Here is a 20,365-nt window from a genome sequence, read left to right on the forward strand (position 1 = left end):
CACCTTGCTGTTACCCCCCGCATCCGGAAATCATCGAAGCAACCGGATGCCCTGCCAAGATCACCATCGGCAGATGTATGCCAATCAGGCGTCACCTTGGGCATGTGGCAACAGCCACATACTGTTTTCATCTCAAGGACATCATGATGTCTTGGATTTTCTCTCGTAATAGATGCTACCAGTGAATACAGGTGGTAACAAGTTAATTAAAAGAACGCAACGTCTCGAACTGTAGTTCAATAAAGGAATTGAATCCTTGTTAGACAATATCAAACGTCAATCTACCTTATCTATATTCCTCTCAATATGGTACCTTGGATTCTCGGAGACAAGTTCAACACTGTCTACCCTCACCAGGGGTCTATCAAGGTCCTGTGGGAGTCAAAGTGGAAATTCTGCGTACGTCTCTTGCCAACAATCAGCTCCAGAAACCTAACGTAGATGATTGCCTAGGCCTCGAAATCTATTTACCCATTCCACGATGGATCCCTCGAAGACTTCGAGCCCATTTTCCAAAAGTTGATCGCTGTAAGTATCCTAAACACGATACATCTCAGCCATCCCTCGACTAACAACAACAGGAAAACATCAACGACGCAAACGCAGACGCGTACACTGAAGCCTTCCTCCCAACAGCAACAGCTCTCGAAAAGGAAGCCGCGGCAGCCCTGAACAACGGCCAACTCGACCGCGCCGCCGACCTCTACCGCCGCGCAGCAGTCATCCTCCGCATCTCACGCTTCCCCTACGTAAGCCCCTCGACACGCCCAGGGACATCCATCAAGCGCGCCGCCTTCGAGCGCCAGAAGCAGGTCTACCTGAAAGCTGCCTCGCTATGGAAGCCCATCATCACCGAGGAAGTGATTCCACACACGCACCGCGCCGGCCGCGACGGCCCCGAAATCCCACTGTACATCCGACTGCCTGATGAAGCGAGCGCCGCCAACCGCGTCCCTGTCGTGCTGCTCATGACTGGTCTTGACGGTTACAGGCCCGATAACAGCCAGCGCACCCATGAGATCACCAATCGTGGCTGGGCAACTGTTGTCGTAGAGATTCCCGGTACTGCGGACTCGCCTGCGGATCCAGCGGACCCTGAATCGCCTGATAGGCTCTGGTCCAGTGTGCTTGATTACATGGATCGCCGGCCGGAGTTTGACATGTCGCGGGTCGCGGCTTGGGGTCTTAGTGCGGGTGGCTTTTATGCTATTCGCGCGGCTTGCACGCATCGTGAGCGTCTTGCGGGATCTGTGGCTCATGGACCTGGATCGCACTTTGTGTTCAGTCCAGAGTGGTTGGCTAAGGCGAATGATCATGAGTATCCGTTCGAGTGAGTTTTGACCGGGTTTTTAATTTGTGTGGAGTATTAATTGTGATGCAGGCTTACTTCCGCTATGGCGGAGAAGTATGGCTATGCCGATGTTGAGGATTTTGTGAAGAACTCCCAGAAGAAGTTCTCGCTTGTGGAGACTGGTATCCTTGACCAGGATAACTGCCGATTGCTTCTGCTCAACGTATGTATTACTGTCCGGCTGTGTCGAGGAAAGAAAATAAAGCTGATTGTTTCAAGGGCGTGGACGACGGTGTTGTCCCGATTGAAGACTCGATGGTGACTTTCAACCATGGCGGTTTTAAGGAAGGTCGGTTCTTCGAGAACCGGGTGCACATGGGATACCCTGACAGTTTGCCTGTGGCTTACAAGTGGCTGGAGAGTGTGCTAAGTCCCAATCAGAAGGAGGTAAAGAACTGAGTGTAGAGATGTCGATGTAGTCTGCTTCAAGACAATCAGTTTTTGAAATTGAATATTGATCCAACTTGAATGAATTTACTACTTTCGGATATCTCTATTATCAATGCAACGAAACAAACCTTAGCCAAGAATCATATCTAGTGTTAGACGGAGGACAGGAGTGCTGTCTATCAAGGAGACCTAAGGCAGCCAGGCCAGCACGGTCATGCGTTTGTGTAAAGCTGTCTCAATCCTGTACATATTAGAAAAAGAACAAACTACTGTTAATTTGTAGACGTAGATCAACATGGTTTTTATTGGTAGCTGTAGATGAAATGGTAAGCAAGCCCAATTGACTCGGTTCGATTTCGATTTCCCTTTGTGAAGATAGTGGTAGGAATCACACTGCCAGAAACGCCCGCAATGCATTGAAGGATATTTTTCCGATGCCCGTGCAAAGATCACGAGAGAACATAGAGACACACATATGGAAGAGAGATTAAAAAAAGCGGATTTATTCGTCGTCGACCCTCGGGCGTTTCGACTTGCGGTCATCATCTTCAACTTCCTGAATTCCATAACGCTTCTGGCCCGCAGTGACATCGGCAATCATGTTGTCAATGCCAAATGGATCAGCGGTGTCCTTCTCGAATTGAACAGGACCTTGGCGCTCCTATAGAACAACTTATTAGCGATGAAAAAAAATATAAATTAGACAGAAGCTTACCTCAGCTTCAGCAGCGCCGCGGAATCCCTCCTTGGCGCGACCCAGGACCTCGAATCTTTTGGTCTTTTCAAGCTTGCTCATCTCGCCTTCGCCTGCATCTTCGTCATCGGCATCGGCCTGGGCACGTGGACGATAAATGCTGTTGATGGCGTCCTGCGCGGCGAACAGTGGCTTGTCGTAAGGGTTATCTTCGTTGAAACCAGATTGCATGCCGCTGGTCTGGTTGAACAAACGCGAATCCCACATAGATTCAGAGCTCTGTGTAGGCTTGGCGAGACCAAGCGCGACCTTCTCGGAGATATCACGGTTCTGTTCGCGGGCCATGGTTTGAATACGGCGCTCTGTGCCCATGCGAGACTGGCGCAGCTTTCGTTCATCTTCGCGTCGTCGCTCGCGGCGCTGCTCCGCGCGATCTCGGGCGGCTTCGTCCTCATCGCTAGGGGTGGCAGACCGGGAGGAAACCACAGACACACTGCGGCTAGCACTCCGGGAACGGGCCCGTGACACGCGAGCGCTGGGGCCAGCGCGGTCCTCACGAGCCTTCTGTGCCAACATCCGAAGATGCTCCTCCTTCTGTGCCTTCTCCTTCTCTGCCAACTTCTGCTGCATCTGAGCTCGGAGCTGTACCTCTTCACGCGCATGTCGATCCGCCGTGAACAAAGCCTCCGCGAACTGGGCGAATTTGTCGTTAATTGAAACATCTTGCAGTCCGCGACCATCTGCAGCCAAACGCTTGTCCAAAGGCACGGTGTAACCCTTTGGGTTCTTCCAGTTCGACACAGGTGGGGGAATCTTCCAAGCTTCTTGGTCCTCTGCAGTGAGCTTCCTGGGGGGCGAGTGCATAACAGGAGGTGGTGGGGAGGGCGGGCCACGGGGAATCTTCTTGTGCTTAAACTTGGGCGGCTCCATGGGATCCAGCTGCCTCTCGACAATCTTCATAATGCGATCATTCTGGCGGCCAGTGTTGCCCATCTGGTTGGCCGGGGTGTATCGAACGAAAGTTGGCTCTGCTCTTTGTCCGCCCTTAACGTTCTTCGGTTTCTGCGCCGACGAAGCTCCTTCGACCAAGGTTGCAAGCGCGGCCTTTGTCTTCTCCATCTGAGCCTGGATCTCCTCCTCGGACGGCTTATCCAGGGAAATCTCTCCCATATCCACCCGCTGTCGGAGTGGGATCAAATCTTTGAATGAGGCATGGACGGTGCGGTTGTCGGCGTGTCCGCGGCGGGCGATCGCGTCGTATTTGACCTTGCCTTCGGCATCGACCTGAAGAGCAAGCGCATTTGACTTGGACGAATTTCCCTTTCGGCCCATGTCGAGGGGGTATTGGGCAACTAGGATCTCGGGGAACGCGCCTCCGTCACCGAAATCTTCGGGGGCGCGAGGTCGCCATCCTGCACGGTTTCCGTAGGGCGGGGGTCCAGTTCTCTGGAAGTAGGAACCAAAATCAATTAGTTTTTCTGCTAGCATATCAATAGAACAATCTGCAACTTACCCGTAGCACAACCTGTGTTTCATCAATCTGGTCGGCGCCCACCACGCGCGGACCACGGGGTTGCGCATGCTGTGGCAACTCCTCCTCCTCGCCAGTGTATTTTGGTTTGGGGAGGGACTTGAAAAGTCCTGAAGCAATAGAGGTCGACATTTCAAGAGTGAGCAACTCAAGAGCTGTGCACTCGTGGTTGATGAGAAGAGACCATGGAGTGACGCTTCATTTGGCTTTTCTGGACAAAATGCGCGGTTGGTTTCTATGGACTTCCGTATCTTATCATGCCAAGACTCTCTGACGTTGAACAACAGGCTCATTTCACAACCTTGAAAAAGAATAATACGTGTGATTAAAATGATTACAGAGAAAGTCTTCAACTTTCAAAATGCTTGTATTCACAGTAGCTGAAACAAACAACTATCCATATCTAGAGACACAGGAGAGGATAAAACCATCAGAATGGAGTTTTGAAATAGTAGGTCGCTAATAAACGACTAGATGTTATAATTACATGGCAACGAAGGTCTTTCAGCCTTTTATGAGTCTAGATTTACTCATCGGATATAAAGTGTGTACGCATGGGGCATGCGATATCCTCTTTATCGCCTGCCTCGACGAAATGATCGCGCCCCTGGAATCTATACCAGATCTTCAATCGTTTGGGCAGCAATGGCGCAGGGTCATGGAATCCCAAAATTTGGAACTAAATGTATCCAAGTTAGCATTTTGCTCCTAAAAATATTGACGAATAAAAGGCCTATCGCTTGACCTACCTTGATGGTTTTCCCGGGAATCACCAACTGACCCCGGTTGACTAGCGCAGCCACAGGGATAGTGACATCAATTACCCGAGGCTCCGTGAACCCATTTTTGGGTTTCTTGTTTGCTGGCGGTATATAACCATACTCTGCCTTCCAAATGGTCAGACCTTCTTGTGCTTCCTCTCGCGCTTGCCGCCTTTGCACTTGATCTGTCATGAGCTCGATGGCCTGGAGACTCTCTTCGCGTTTCTTAGGGATCAACTTCTTAAGCTCACGGTGGCGTCGAGCAGCCGCCTGCCGACGGAGTTTCCTATCGCGCGGGCGAATATAGCCAAATTCAATCGCGCAGTAGGCCAGCCAGGGGAATATAGCAGTCAGCGCTGCAGCGCCGCTTGTTGACTCATTAGCCGGGCAAACATTAATCGGAAGATTAATGCTTTGGCCAAGTCGACTCCATGAAACTGTCATCATGATACCCTTATCTGCGATGCCAATACCGAGGCCAACACGGGTGTACTCGCCAACCCGACGAACACCCTTGATGGTCCACTGGAGAGACATGTCTAACCCAACAACACTTGAGATCTCGAGTCGTACAGCGCGAGCCTGGTCCATCGTCGGCATCGGGAAGTATCCCTCAGAGCTCCACTCAGTCTTGACCGGGTCATCAGCAGGTTTTCCGGAGAAGAGGTTGCGAGAATAATTCAAGACAAAAGCGGCTCCAGCAGGAGTAGCCTGAAGATAGGTCTGCCATGACTCGGCAGATTGGTCGATTTGGCGTTTTTTCTTGAGAAGATGGCGGACGTCTTCGTCCATTTCTCCACTCTCCTCCTCATCATCATCGAAATCGACTGCAGCTTGGCCCTGCTTGGGAAGCGAGATGAGACCAATTTGTAGGTTACTGGCCTCATTAGCAGATGCAATGGCGCTCTGAACTCCCATTCCAATTGATGGGAACGAGTTGAGAATAAATCCAGGCCAGTGAACAACGCCACTGGTCCATGTAATAACACCGATCTTCCTCTTGGCAATTTCTCTCGAAATTTGAACCTCGAAAGAAGGCGGCGTTTCCCCTAATGAGCGCTTATGTATACTTGTCGCGCTGATCTGGAACGGCTTGGTGCCAGGGATTGGCTGGAAGGCTCGAGCAATGTTTGCTTTCAAAGTCGGGGTAGGGAGAAGAAGAGCATCAAAAGTGACTTGGGAATCCCTGAGGAGCGAGAAAGGATGTCTGGCCCAGATTCCCTTGGTACCCACCAGGCTTTTGAAATTAGGGGTCACAGTGGCCCCAAAATGGAAATTCTGAGCTGCCAGGATCGGTGGCATTTGGAACTAAAAAACGGTTAGCGAAATTTCGAGATGCAAACCTGCAGCACATCATACCTTTTCTTCTCCTTCTGTCCCATCCTCGTACTCAACTGCAATTTTCTTAACCGGGTGAGCCAATCCTCCAGTTACACCCGCATTGAAAGTCAACTGCATATCCTCTGATTCCTCTTCTTGCACATCTTCCTCTGAATCAGTTTCCGCATCCGAGGTTTCTGCTTCTTTCTCTTCTGTGCCCCAAAGCTGTGGTAATGACAGCGGCGTCTTGAAATTATATGAAACACCATATGTGGTCATTTTCGGTGAAGGTATATGGAACTGCACATCTTCGTCCTCATCAACTGAGACCATAGTGGACGCATTAATTCCCAGGGTGATACCGCCCTAAAATCAAAACCAATGAATGTCAGCAACATCCCAACAATTCGCACAACTTCCCGTCATGGAAGATCACAGAAAATACATACCTTGCTGGAAACCAGACTCTCGACGGCCTTCCGCTCCCGTTTCTTCATCGTCTTCAAAAACCAGCGCCGGAACTGATCCGGCGACATGGCCTTAACACCAACATCCTGTCGTTGCGCCTCCCCACCAATCCCCATGGCGCCGAGTTGGCCCCATTCCTGCCGCACACCCGCTGCACCAGATATATCATATACAATGCGCTTCTTCTGATCGATGAGCGTCTCATACGCCTCCTGGATATGTCTAAACTGACTCTCGGCGGCATGGCGGAGATGTGGCGGCTGTTTGTCGGGGTGGAAGCTGAGGGTCAAGTTGCGGTAGGCGGAGCGGATCTCGGCTTCTGTTGGGGGTGGATTGCGCGCGAGGCCCAGAAGGGCATAATAATCGGGTTCCTCTGGGTAGTCGCCGTCGCCCACCATGCTGTAATCGGCGTCGAGTCCGTCATCTTCCACCGTCGCGCGGAACTCCTGCGCTCCGGGGAACTCCTGCGTCCCGTCGGCTTGCTTGAAGGAGGACATGAGAGCTTTCTGCGCACTCGTTTTTTGATATCTATATATATAGCCCCATTTTGGGGTGGTTGGATAAAACGCGACAGGGCAGTGTAGTAGGGTGCTCGAGTGGAGGAAATGGAAATTCCGGAGAAACCTTCCGCATCTCCGTAGGGATCCCCGCTTATATTGTAGACGGGTTATAGTGGAGCAATTGATTGTATGATATAGAGCTATCTTTGCTTATTATCAAGTAGTCAATCCCTATTTTAATTTCGAATGCCGAATCTACTAGTATAGAATATGAAACATTTACCGTTTGAACACAATGTCTTTGTTCTCGGGTACTAGCACTAGCAGGTGACAACCCGCGACTCAATTCCCATTGGTTTAGGGCCAACATTAGTACTATTAGTGATAATATTATTAGCATATTGATGAATCGAAGCTTTACTAAATAACTGTGAAAATAGGCGATACATGAAGAGATGTGTCAGCAAGCTTTCTCTATGTACGGAGTACAAAATACTGCAACAAGAATAGTCTCATCTCCACTAAAATGGGGCTAAGCAAGGTAAAGATATGCAGATCAGCTGGACTGTTCTCAAGCCAGTTGCAGTGGTGATCTCCCTTCCATATCCAATGAATTCCAATCCGATGCATTGAATTTTATATGCAGGCTGGTTTGATATTTCCTGAAATTTGGGATCACCGGTGCATTTAGTATAAGCAGAGAGCAAAGCCACCTAATACGCGGCAAGAGCTCAATTAGCAGAGTGAGGAATAAACCCAAAAAGAAGACATCTCGTAGATCAGCTAAAATACCCAACTGAAGCTAAAAAACTTTGAAACCTCCATTTGGGTACCTGAGTGACAGCCACACGGGTGATCAGCATATAATCTACTTGGCAAAATGTGCCACGTCGGCCTTAGACCTCTTCTTCAAATACTTGTCAGCCTAATAGACTACAAATCAAATTGTAAAAGGTGAAGGATGAGTGTCGATCTATATCTACACGCCCACATACAAGGCAACAGTTGAACATCGTGTAATCCTTAAATAAGGAGTAAGCCACTCTCGTATTCCAAAATTCTTCAATTATTCTGTAAACTCAGATCAAGATCAGCACGCTATCTGACAGCAAGCGCCACTCCTCACTCAGCCTCACATCTTCCACCTCTCTCCAACCTCGAATGGAATTCCAGTCATCAATTGATCAATAATGACCACCCGCTTGAAAGAGCTGGGCGCGCAACAACCCCCAGTATTCAGGATAAACCTCTCCAACCCCCCAGAAGAGCGGTACACAGCTCTTGCCCATCTCTACAAAGACCGAATGCGCTCCGTGACGAGCATATTTGACGACGTGATCCACAATCTCTCCCCAAAAATTCCAACAAAACCAATCCACTGGCTTGCACGACTCTTCCTACGCAGACTCTACACAGACGAAGAAACAGCCGAGATCCGCGGCATCAGTCGGGTAACGGGCATCCCCCTCTACCTTCTAATCTGCCTGAATGTGGTTCTGGATCTATTAATGGGATGCACGAGTGGCGGTGTACGAATGCTTGACGGACTCTGGACACGAATGATCCACTTCCGGACCTTGGACTGGGGAATGGATCCACTACGCTCACTGATCGTGCAGCTTGAATTCGTGCGTGACGATGCGCCGGATAAAGTGCTCGCAACGTGCATCACGTATGTGGGCTTTGTGGGGATTCTCACGGGTGTGCGGAAAGACCTTAGTGTTTCGCTCAATTTCCGAGCTGTGCATGACTCCAGTCGGAATATGGGGTTTTACTTCAATTATTTGCTTGTTTTGCTCGGTTTGCGACAATCTATTACTTCGCTGCTACGGCAGTGTGTTCTTCCCAGTGTGAAGGCGGAGGGATCGACGAGACTCTCGAATACTTCCACTCTTGAGGAAATCCTGGATGAAGTGCCTTGCTTACGTACGACGGCTGCGTACCTGATTTTCTGTGATGGAAGTAGCATTGTTGCGATGGAAAAGGACTATGAGACTGCGTGTTGGCGCAGGTCGAGTTCTTTCCTTATCAAAACCAACCATGACGAGGAACCGAGCTTGGTCATGGATGAGGCTATCGTGAATGACAGAGGATATGCGGGCCTGCGTATGTCAAATGGCATGCAGAGCATGGCGGAGATTATCGAGGAGAGTAAAGAGCGGCAAGCTTCGATGCAGGAAAAATGGGATCGCAGAGTGCGGGATCATGGATTTTTCCAACAACAACTCAAGAAGCGGAGAATTAAAGAGGTTGCTATTCCCCGTTCACAGTCAATTCATTTGAAGTGGAAACGGAATACGAAGATCGGGGAAGATCTTGAGTCTAAGGTGTCGGTTACTCTTGGGACAGTGCTTGGATGGCTTTGCTCGGACCCAATTGTTAATGAGGATACCCATTACGCTGTGTTGATGGATCCTGTCGAAGGCCGGTTTATCTATTCAGGCCAGTTTCCAGCTCAGGTCTCATAATATCATGCTAGATAGCACAAATTTAGTAAATTGCTCCTTTATTAATCTCGACAATTATCTTCCAAGCTTGGTTAATATAATCACATGAGCAGATAGCAGTCTCAGAGGCATTCAAAAACCAGGAATTAAATAGAATACTATAATATACAGATGTAGAAGATATAAAACTCTGCTCAAAGAGAGGTATATGAGCCAAGTCACGTACACAGTCCCGCCTATGCATGGCAACAATATTTCCAAGTCAACCATTCCAGCCCCCATCATTATTAAAATGCATCCATCATATCGTAACAGAATAACAGAGAACAAGATTCCCTCACCGCTGCAAAAAAAACCATCAACATTGCCATGAGACCAGTCACATCCTCCCGCAACTTCTGAACCTCAATCATCGACCAAAAGGAGGAGGCAAATCTCATGGATCTCTAATCCAAGCAATATCACCCTTAGAGATGAGCGTCTCATCAAGCCGTAGAGCATTCAAAAGCACCTCTCTAGGCATCGAACCGGTAAAAAGATCCTCACCCATTGCCATAGGTAGAGGAGAATGCAAAGCGCCAGCATGGACCTTCGTCTCAAGCGGGGTGCCATCGAGAGCAAAACCCTGTTTCTCTGTAAAGACGCCGGGGTCATTCATACAGTTGATCATCAGACCGAGACGTCTGTGAAGAACGGTGACCAGTTTCAAAGAGCTATCCCAATAGCGACCGAGTTCATGAACAGTCTCTAGTGCGCCTCTAATATAAGCAATGCACTCGTTTAGCTGAGATGCCAGACCCGCGGAGCTGAGAACATCTATCGCTGATAGAATGACGTAGCCGAGGAATGGGTTCAGGAGGGTCGAGTGGGACATGGGAGGCTCTGTGCTAAGTCTTGAAGGAATGATTCTTTTGGCGTATTGGTCAAAGGTAAGAGAGATACGGAGGATTTCCACGGCGTGGTATCGAGCGCGGTGGATGTACTGGCCTAGGATTTCGGGTCGGAGGCTCTGGTAGCGGGCGTGTCTATACAGCTTCAACAAGCTGGCGTGGTAGAACAAATGAATTGAGATAAAGGTATCTGCTTTTCTTTGTCGAAGACTTCGCTCTAGGTTTGTGGATGAGAACGCCAGGTATTCGGGGAGTCGGGTCATCCATTGGTTGGATTTTTGGATGATGGTTGTGTGGAATTCTTCAGCGAGTCGGTTATATGCTTCGGCCGGGATGTGTGGTAATCTGGTTATATGTAGGGAGATCTCTCCCCAGATAGCCATGATCTCGATTAAAAAGGCCATTGGGCTTAGGGTGGAACGATCATCGCCCGTGGAGGCCGGGATATGGTTAAGGAATGATTGCAAATAGGGAACCGTCGCGTACTGCTGAGTCTCGTAGATTTCTTCTCGGCAGGGAAGCCTCAGCAAGGCTGCATCTGACGAGATGAAAGTCGACGAAGCAGTATAAAGGCTTGAGAAGCGCTGGTCTTTTGTCAGTAACTATAATTCGGTCTTTAGTCGGAGGATGTGCGTGTTACTCACATCAAGCACAAAGGCAATCCAAAAGGTTCTCCGTCGGCACTCCATCAAGGCCTGTGGATGTAACCCGTAGTCACATATCTGACTTTGATCCACAACAATACCGCCAGATTCCACGTTGTAACGAAGCCCAAACACCGCTCTACCCGCTGCGCCTATTGAGTCCCAAGACCCGACAAGCGACCCTGTAGCATAGTACCAAAGACTCATTATGATATGGCTCTGAGCAAGTTGCAAAGAGAGGATATGCTGGCTTCTGTTAATGGCAAAGCGGGCTATGCGAGCATATCGCTTCATTGCTGCCATTTTATCTGGCCTGTCTGAGAATACAGACCCAAGAGCCATCATAGAATAAAGGAGCATCTTGTCATCCGCAGACTTGGTGGGGTAGGTCTTCAACCACAAGCTGAATCGTGAATGTGGGAATATGTGGTACAGACCGTCATTCATGTGCAAGAAATAACGTTCAGTGTAGTGCATCGCCGCTTCTGGATCGGTTTCATACGGGTCTAGGTGCCATGACGCCGCGAGTGGGTCGTCTGACTTGTTGCTGTCCTTGAGTTCCCCCAAAATGTCAGAGTACTCGGGCGAACGAGTAGACTCGATATGTGCCGACGGTGGTCGTCCGATGGTGTCATCTGCGCCTAGTAAGGACTGTGGGAATCGGTGGAATCGAGATCTTAAAGCCCTGTCCGCCTCAGCCATGTTCTCATATGTGGCTTCTTGGCCTGATGCCGTCAGCAATGAGCCTTCTGAGATCGGTGAATGGCCAGTAGTCCCAGGAAGGGAGGTCGCACTGTCCGAAGCTCGATTATTGTCGTAAAGTGACGGAGAAACGTCCAAAGAACCGTGGCTAGCGCGGCCGTAAGGATCGGGTCTGCTAGATGGCCCTACTGACCCCCTCATCGGAGGACGGTTCCCCCGCGGGCTTTGAGAAGATTAGCAGTGGCTCAACAGGGTAAGTCCGTGGACACATATTCTTCAGAGTTCACGATCACACTTACGCACTTTCGAACCTGCATTCACGTCCAGATTTACGGCATTGGTCACATACGGCCTCGAGAGTTGGGTTAGGATTACACTTGATCTTCTTCTCGCGGCAGGTCAGGCAGGCAAGTCCAAGACGTTTTCTCGGCCTGCCAGCCTTCGTTATGCCCCAATTTGCGTTGACGGGTGTACCATCGATGAATTTGGGGCAGAAGGATCCATCTGCATATAGGAAGCAGAGTTCCCCGTCAATTACTCGCTCATCTACCACATGAGGCCGGAGGGGCTGGTTAAGTAACCGGTTTGAACTTTCCGGTGATGGTTGCTCCCCACTTGGTACTTGACCATGTGAGGATGTGGTGTGAAAGGGTAACTGGCCGTGTGGGAAAGATGCAGAAGATGGATCACTCCTTGTGGGTGTGTGGTTTCTTATACCTCCATGGCCATGCAGAGTCACTTGTGACATTGAAGGCAGGCTAGTATGCGGTTGAGGGAGAGATTCGGCACGGCCTCTATCATGTACAGAGGTTGGCGAAACCTGGAAATTCGGATCATGATGGCGAGGTGGGTATGCAGATGCTCGACGTCCTGTATTGGATGTTGAAATTGCAAATGGTTGAGGATATTGTGGTGAATTGGCGCCCGGTATTGGTGTGAGTATTTGACTCACGGAAGGAAGTTGCTCTGGCTTCTGGTGCTGTGGTCCACCGTCTTTGCCCTGGGGACTGTCTTGTCGCCGCGGAAATGGATCAGATCCAAATTGTAAACTAGCCGGTACACGTGGAGGTGGAAGCTGGTATGGGAGATCCCCGGATACTTGTAAATTAGCTGGAAGCTCGGGTTGCTGCTCCGATGATGGGCCATCTGTGGTGGGTAACATACGGCCGAAGGGTCCAACATAGTATCGTGGGCCTATGCTAGAATGGGAGCCAGATCCTGATCCTGATCCTGATCCTTGGGGGGCTGACATATCGGTTGGATGATATATGAGGTCAGAGTGCTTGACACAATTTGACCATCTACATAACAGACCCACACAAAAGCGAGTGCGACCAGTGTGTTCGGCGTTTCTGTGCCCTTGAATAGGTATAGTGCCAAGGGAAAAAAGACTTGACGTGGAATGCTTTGGGGAGGCTGTCTTTGGCTGATTCTCTCGGCTTTCGGTTGAATTTTCGAAGTCCCAGAAGGACAGTGGACAAAAGGCGTACCTATTGAAAGGAGCCAGATGACTTAGCAATGAGCTCGTTTCTCCGATTTCCCTATGCTGAGACATATACGCATTTCACATACCAATTTAACTTTTTTGGTCTTCAATGAACAATGATAGAATTGAGTAGAAAGTCGAACAAATTTGGATCAGGTGGCAGCAAAGAGAAATAGATTTGATCGTGTACGTTCCGCGCTCACAAGCGAACGACAAACAGGAATGATGAGGGAGAGGAATTTATACAAACGATGCCAGTAAACTTTTGATGGAAATATTGGCACTCGGAATAGTCAACTTTCGGCACTGCGCGTGGTGTGCCGGTGAAGCCGAAAAGGAAACGAATTGAAGCTGGCTTAGAAGGCCACCATCTCGCATTAGTCCCGAGCAGTCACGGTCTCAGGTGCATAGTTTCCGTGCCAGGTAATCTGCAATATCCCAGTAGCTTGTACCAACGTCCAGGGATTGCCAGGTAAGAGACCTTAGACAAGGGCCTATGAAGTTGCAAGCGTCCACCGACCCAAGGAGTCACGGAGAACCGGGCCGAAGTGTTGTCAACGACGAAAGCCCCGCGCTTGGAACCCGGCAGCTTACTACTGTATGCTAGGATCTTTGAGGATCTGGCCGAGTGGGGAGAGCTCAGATGGCAGCGAGATCTTGGTTTAAGATTCTCAAAGACCAGGGAATTAGTGGGGGGGGGAGGGCAACAAGGATATTCCAGAGGATAACGCCGATGGCGTTTTCTGAATCCGAATCCCGAATGGGGTGTGTGAGAGACAAAAAAAAGAACCAAAAGGACCCCGATAGCGATGATAATGGTAACCGAAATGATCAAAGTAAGAGCCGATGGTGGCACACGAGACAAAACAGTCTCGAAGAAAGTGCCCTACCACCTAGTCAGTGGGCACCCTATGAGGGAAAAAAAAAACAACTAGAAGTAGCGACTCGTAGATTCGAGAGACTAGGAATGGAATAGTTCTCTGTACGTTCTCTGTACGTCGAGACTTCCCTATCGAGCTTCGGGTTTTCCCCTCTCCCTCCTGCAGGCTAAGGTTTTCTTCAGGAGATTATAGAAAGTCCCAAAAAAAGATAGAATTGGGGTTAAAGAAACCGAGGCTCAAAATAGAAAGAAAGTGTCAAAGTGTGAAAGTGAAGAGAATGAGAAAGGAGGGGGATTCAGGTATGGTAACTGGAAAAAGGGCCAAAGCAGAGAGAGTATTCCAAGTATTCCGAGTACATTAAAAATTAAAAATTACAGGTACTTTCACCTTTTTTTACAGTTAATTAGATTTAGCTAAGTTAATTCAGTTCAAGGGCTCGGAATAACCGAATCTATAGCTATTTTTTTTCATGAAAATTTTGAAATGAGACAGTTAGAACCCTTTCGGTTTAGGCGGCTCCAAGGGCGCCACATTCGGAATAGGGTGTCTAGGGTGCCCAATGTCTCTACGGTATTAGTTCAAAAAAAGGAAATTAAGTTAAGAAATAGGAATTTTTATGAAGGTCCATATTATTGCAAAGTGGATATATATCATATCGGCATTGGAGTGTTTTCAAACTTTAGAATATCACAAGCATGACGTCTAAAATCAATATATCTAACGGTATAGATCTTTGATTCCACTCGATTCTTCCGAGTGGGGGAAGCTGTACCTTGGAAATCTGGAAAATATAGGGGAAAAATAGGAAATCAACCCGAGTATGCCCCCCGGTTCATCCGTTACTACCGCATCTTTATATTAATGGCCAAATCCACAGGGATCAAGGATGCTACGTTGGTACTTATATTTGTACATATTAGTACTCCATTCACTCTAGTCTTTCTTCGCGTAAAAGGCCAGAGATACCCACTCCGTAGTACTTTCTACAACATGACCAATCTCATGCCCTAGTAAACATTTAAATGAGATATACGGAGTACACCAAGAGAACTTTCGGGGTTTGCCGTCTAGGATATACAATATATACGGATACGGAGTACACATTTATATTTACATGGGTAGCAATACGGCATTGACTCCGTCAACCCAAGTAAGCATAGAGAGATAGTAAGATTTATATTCCAAAGTTAAAATTTTTGCAGAGAAAACAAAGTGAGCTTATACGGATGTACGAATATCCTCACAGTGGGTCCTTTAATCTTCGGCCGGTTGGGTGGATATAAGGCGATTCGATGCCTAGACGGGCAAATCCCCCTTCCCAGGGGCCGCAGGGCTTATCTTACTTTTGGATAACCTCTCTGGTGAGGATCGACCTAGTGGTCCGCAAGTGGAGTGGACTGTTTTTGTAGAAGTCAAACTTGAACTACTATGCTCTATATAGAGCCAAAGCCGAGACCATCTGATGTTATTTTGTGGCTCTATGAGTTTCTATGGATGCTATGGATGCTATTCTTGGGAACGGGTATCTATGCAGAATTTTATTTTTTAATTGAGGAAATTCCATAGTGTTTTATAGGGCATTTCCAAGGTTATCATCTTCTTTATTCACCAAGGAACCCTGGTCGTAAAAGTCATCCAAGGTTCTGTCAAGCTAAACTCCACTTGGACCTCTAACGGCGATGCAACACTAGAAATTGACCACGTCTTCAAATTGAGGGCGATCCGATCTGCAAGCCTTCGGGATCGTTGGACTCAGCCCCTGGAGTGTGCGTTTCCTGTTCTAGGAAAGGCCCGAGATGAAATGACGCGAGTTACCCGGCCTTCGGGATTTCGCCGTTAATACTCCAACTCGGCAGTTTGGAGAAAAGTCAATATATTCCTATATGGAACCTCTTCCCGAGTTCTCCCAAGCCCATTTTAGACCATTTTTCACGGGATCAAGTTTCTCCGAACAAATACCGAGACTCAAATTTTGGATGAGCGGAGGATTAATCCGCATTGAAGTCCAATGAAATCTTCTATATATAACAGCTTGAGACAACCCGTGTCATGATCCACCTAGGATAATTGAGTTTATTCAGATGCTTCTACGTAAACAGTTTCTAGATATATGGCGTGATGAATTAGAAAAAAAAGGGTATCAAAATAATTGAAATAAATGTAGCTAAAAAAATATATATACATATGAAAAAACTTCCCAATTCCATACGGAGTACGGGGAACAAGGAATAATTCCTTCTAAAGCCACCGTGTTATTAATATTCCCTCTATGGAATAGACACTACTGTATTGCAACATTGCGACTGCAACATCCATGGATGTTTTGCACAGAATTAGTGTCGGATTGATTCCCGATAGCTCCAACACGCTTTGATCACCCCTGAACCGATTCGTATTAGGTGTGAGACATGGCTATACTTAGACAGCACCGCTCTGTGATCTACGAATAGAGTCCAGCACGAGGGCGTATACCTAATGTACAAGGTTCCATCTAGATTTTTCTCCTTGCTCGTGCAGCTTATCTGTTCGGTTGATCTTACCGAGACCGCTCTTTGCACGTTTTCTTTTTTTCGTTGCTTTTTCTCTTTTTTCCCTTCGTTTCGTTTTTTTTTTTTTTGTTTACTCCCGCGGGATCGGAGATTTTCACCTCCGATCGCACGATCTCGGTTAATAATGTGTTCCTGAACGATGTTGTATTACAATTTAACTGGATTTGACTGGGTTGGACTAAGACTTCGTATTAGAAGACTACCATACTACTTGATAGAACCACAGGCATATTTTTATGTAATACTTACTATGTGTCTGAGATGCTACATAATCCAAGGCTTGACATGTACACGTGAGACCTCAAACTCAACGTCATTGCAAATGGAGCTCTGACTCTGTATCAACATACAGCCTTGATAAAGGCAGTGACCTCCCAACCAGTCGCTTCATTATCATAACAACGAAAGTGAAAAGAAAAAGAAAGAAAAAAAAACACTCTAACTGACGTAAGTACCTTTGGCTTGGAAGTGCCTCAGACTATCAGCGGCGGACCCTGATGGTACTCTTGGCGATCCGCTCTCGCACGTCCCTGATCTCCGTGCCCGACGTCCAAAACGGTACTCCGTATCTCGCTTAGACAACCTTCGGCACTGACATTAGACCTATTTCCGAGTAGCTTTGTAATCTGTGATAGCATACGGAGTACTATCCGTAACCCTAGAAGGATCGTAGATACTACCTACGGAGTACTCCATAGTAAATTGCATACATAAACTTGGCAAACTCTGTTCTCTATACCATTGTTGATGTTCTAACGCCACACCTATCACCTACTTTGTATGTCTGCCCGAAAGCTATTTCTCAGGAACCGACGGGGCAAAGAAAAACTCAATTAAATTGCATGGCATGTGAATCTACCGGGATAAATATATATTAGAATGCTTCTTTGTCTAATTTAAATCTCCCGTGTCTCGGCTTGAATATAACCTCCGGTATTTAAATTGTTATTTCTCCACGGAGTATAAATGCCGGATTTCAATAACCGATAACCAATACCCCAGGACGCTAACCAATATCTCATGGCTGTCATATCGGAAACTGTCGCACTAGTGCTCCTCAAGCGATGCTGTATGTTTCACCCGGCTTTGTTCGGCTCGCCTAGGATTATATGCTACATATGTAGGACTATACATAGATTAATTAGAATGGCTTCTATGCTTGCATTGGGTTTACACCTGGTATGTATCTCGTATTAGGTCGCGCGCTGAGAGGAAACTCGTAACATGTGATATTTCAATTGATACTCTATCACATGTTCAACTCACTTTTTCCAGGGTCGATTGAAGTGGTATGGATGGAGTTACATACCTAGGTAGACAGTATACAGATTTTCTTTGGAAGAAAACCTTGGAGGGTAGCCGCATCTCTATCCAAGGTTGCGTCCGGCAAATTGACTTATATCTGTGGATACATATGCTGAGCAAACTTCAAGATATCGTTTATTCTGTTGACCATCAAGGAATCAATTGCCAGGAATCATATACTCGAGTATTCGAAGGGATTCATTCCAATAATCAGCATATTCTCTAAAAATGATGGACTGAAATCATGTACGACAAGATGCTCACATATATGTATGAATATATAAATATATATTCTAAATTTCTTTCTATTTATTCATGATCCTACCATCCACAATTATTACTAATTTCCAACAATGACAGTGGAAAAGATCTAGATGCTAGTTTGTTCTATGAGAAAGAAATGATGAGGGCCTTCCCTGTTGTCTGGTATGGAAATAGACACCTGAATTTGCGGCAAGAATGTTCCGAAGACACGAGGAATAACTAGGCAATAACACGGACTCGTAAATAATGGTATAAGAATATCAAGTGTGCGACCGGTAAACTACATGTGACAAGTAATTAGTTTCACTGGATAGACCCTGTAGTGATTCATAAGGGAGTGGCCTGCCTGGACCGTAGTTTGCCGTAATGAGCTTGGGAAAAGGCAGCCATCATATTCAACACTTAATGCGATCAGCGCAAGGAATGCGATATTCATCCATGTAAACCACGATTCACACGGGAAAATACATCTCGACTCTCTACATATACACAACTTACCATGCACGATACAAAGAATTCGAGGGTCACTTAGAAGAACACTGAAACCGATCACATTACTACTCCAAATAGACCCATGGGTATTGCAAAAAAGGCATTGATTCATTTTTGCTGACTACCATTTTGCCAACGAAACAGTTAACAAAGAAATAGCAGGGGGACAAAGAAAGACCCGCTTAGTTCTCATAGAGAGTGCTGAGGAAAGACTCGGCGGGGGCAGTAGGCTTGCCACCCTCGACGGACTGCTGTCCAAGCTTCTGCTTGGAGTAGGCAGCGGCGTAGGGGTTGAGGCGGAGCATGACCTGCTTGTTGCGAAGAGGGTTCTTCTTCTGGACGTTGACACGCTTGGTGCGGGCATCGCCCTTGGGGGCCTTCAGAACGGACTGGATTTCGGAAGAGTTGATGAGGCGGGTCAGGTCGGCGTTGGCAACGACGTTGGAGGGCAGGAGGTAATCCCGCTTGAGGGCCGAGGGGCTGGTGGTGGTACCGTAGACCTGGTCGAGAGCCTGGAAGGCGGAGGAGGTCCAGATAACGAAGCGACCGAGGTGGCCACCGGGGGCGAGCTGGAGGAGGTTGAGGGAGAAGACGGGCGAGGTCTCGACACCGGGGATGTTGCGGAAGGCCTTGATCAGGTCCTTACCATCGGTCTCGGGGTTGTAGACAACCAGGGGTCCACGACGCTGGCGGAAACGACGGTTACGGAGCTTACCCTTACCGGCGCGCATCTTGCGGGACTTCTGGACCTTGATGAGATCGGGTCCGGCACCGACAGCCTGGAGGAGGGCGATGGCGGCCTTGGTCTTGGCAAGGGTCTCGAAAGCCTTGGACTCAACGACGAGGGGAACCTCGGGGACGTTGGCGACACGGTGACCGCGGGCGAAGAGCAGAGCGGGGGAAGCAGAAGCAGCCAGAGCGGAGGCGGTAGCGAAACGACTGTAGGGCGCAAAGATTAGTTCCTCCGCATTCTTTCTCTGCAATTCCTTCAATGGGATTCCACATACCGCTGGCCAACGTTGACCTTCTGGTGCCACTTGCGCCAGACCTTGGTAGGGGCGAACATACGACCGGAACGGCACTGGTTACCGAAGGCAGCCTGGCCGGCACGGTGAGTACCACCACCGGAGACACGGGGGATACGGGCGACAGCACGACCTATTCAATGAGAAGCGATCCAGTCAGTTATTTGTTCTCTCCATAGAGAAGAATTTTGATGATCGCGAATTTTTTTTCTCGCCGATCTTGATCCCATTCTTCCAATCTCGAAAAAATGTGCCAAATAACGTACCGGTACCCCAGGACTCAGCAGAGGTCTGTTCACCAGCCTTCTCGCTCACGGCGTAGGGCTGGCGCTTGTTCTTGGCCATACCAGTGTGAACATGCCTGTAGATCGACGGTCAGCACTTCCCCTCCATCGATTTGTGAATCCTTCAGGTTTTCGGCGAGTCATACTGGACAATATCCGGGCGGATAGGAGCACCGAACACGGTGGGAAGGGGGTGGGAGGCCCCGGAGGGCACGCCGGCAGCCGTGGCGATCGAGACAGTCGGGCGAGAGGCCATTGTTGCTGGTCGGTGTCGAGGTGAGGTTGAAGATCCAATCTCTCCGAGTCGGGGGGCTTCACAACTGGGTGTGGATTTTTTCGCTTAGTGAGAAACTGAAAGTGGGGCGGCGAACCCTAAGCCCT

General features: G+C 48.3%; 6 protein-coding genes across 6 annotated transcripts; 2 read left to right on the plus strand and 4 right to left on the minus strand.

The window, feature by feature from the left end:
- Positions 1–306: 306 nt before the first annotated feature.
- On the plus strand, positions 307–1,750 carry ayg1 (heptaketide hydrolyase ayg1; the record flags this gene model as incomplete). Its single annotated transcript, XM_057253038.1, has 5 exons — positions 307–399; positions 454–528; positions 582–1,330; positions 1,382–1,514; positions 1,571–1,750. The coding sequence occupies 5 exons, from the start codon at positions 307–309 to the stop codon at positions 1,748–1,750; spliced, it is 1,230 nt and encodes a 409-aa protein (XP_057106900.1).
- Positions 1,751–2,243: 493 nt separating this feature from the next.
- Positions 2,244–4,098, minus strand: N7479_005342 (SKIP/SNW domain-containing protein; the record flags this gene model as incomplete). Its single annotated transcript, XM_057253039.1, has 3 exons — positions 2,244–2,402; positions 2,457–3,881; positions 3,949–4,098. The coding sequence occupies 3 exons, from the start codon at positions 4,096–4,098 to the stop codon at positions 2,244–2,246; spliced, it is 1,734 nt and encodes a 577-aa protein (XP_057106901.1).
- Positions 4,099–4,492: 394 nt separating this feature from the next.
- Positions 4,493–7,012, minus strand: N7479_005343 (J domain-containing protein; the record flags this gene model as incomplete). Its single annotated transcript, XM_057253040.1, has 4 exons — positions 4,493–4,645; positions 4,716–6,035; positions 6,087–6,413; positions 6,497–7,012. The coding sequence occupies 4 exons, from the start codon at positions 7,010–7,012 to the stop codon at positions 4,493–4,495; spliced, it is 2,316 nt and encodes a 771-aa protein (XP_057106902.1).
- Positions 7,013–8,205: 1,193 nt separating this feature from the next.
- N7479_005344 (uncharacterized protein) lies at positions 8,206–9,483 on the plus strand (the record flags this gene model as incomplete). Its single annotated transcript, XM_057253041.1, has 1 exon — positions 8,206–9,483. The coding sequence occupies one exon, from the start codon at positions 8,206–8,208 to the stop codon at positions 9,481–9,483; it is 1,278 nt and encodes a 425-aa protein (XP_057106903.1).
- Positions 9,484–9,898: 415 nt separating this feature from the next.
- On the minus strand, positions 9,899–12,950 carry N7479_005345 (Zn(II)2Cys6 transcription factor; the record flags this gene model as incomplete). The annotated part of the gene is made up of 3 exons (XM_057253042.1): positions 9,899–10,936; positions 10,997–11,921; positions 11,998–12,950. The coding sequence occupies 3 exons, from the start codon at positions 12,948–12,950 to the stop codon at positions 9,899–9,901; spliced, it is 2,916 nt and encodes a 971-aa protein (XP_057106904.1).
- A 5,907-nt stretch (positions 12,951–18,857) lies between these two features.
- On the minus strand, positions 18,858–20,323 carry N7479_005346 (60S ribosomal protein uL4; the record flags this gene model as incomplete). Its single annotated transcript, XM_057253043.1, has 4 exons — positions 20,131–20,323; positions 19,967–20,061; positions 19,683–19,833; positions 18,858–19,614 (listed from the first exon to the last, which is right to left on the minus strand). Exons 1-4 carry the CDS (start codon positions 20,238–20,240, stop codon positions 18,858–18,860), a joined length of 1,113 nt encoding a protein of 370 aa, XP_057106905.1. The 5' UTR covers positions 20,241–20,323.
- Positions 20,324–20,365: the final 42 nt, after the last annotated feature.

Source organism: Penicillium vulpinum (genome assembly GCF_028829585.1).
Source record: "Penicillium vulpinum strain IBT 29486 chromosome Unknown utg000003l_segment0_segment0, whole genome shotgun sequence".
In the NCBI taxonomy this organism is placed as follows: Eukaryota; Fungi; Ascomycota; class Eurotiomycetes; order Eurotiales; family Aspergillaceae; genus Penicillium; species Penicillium vulpinum.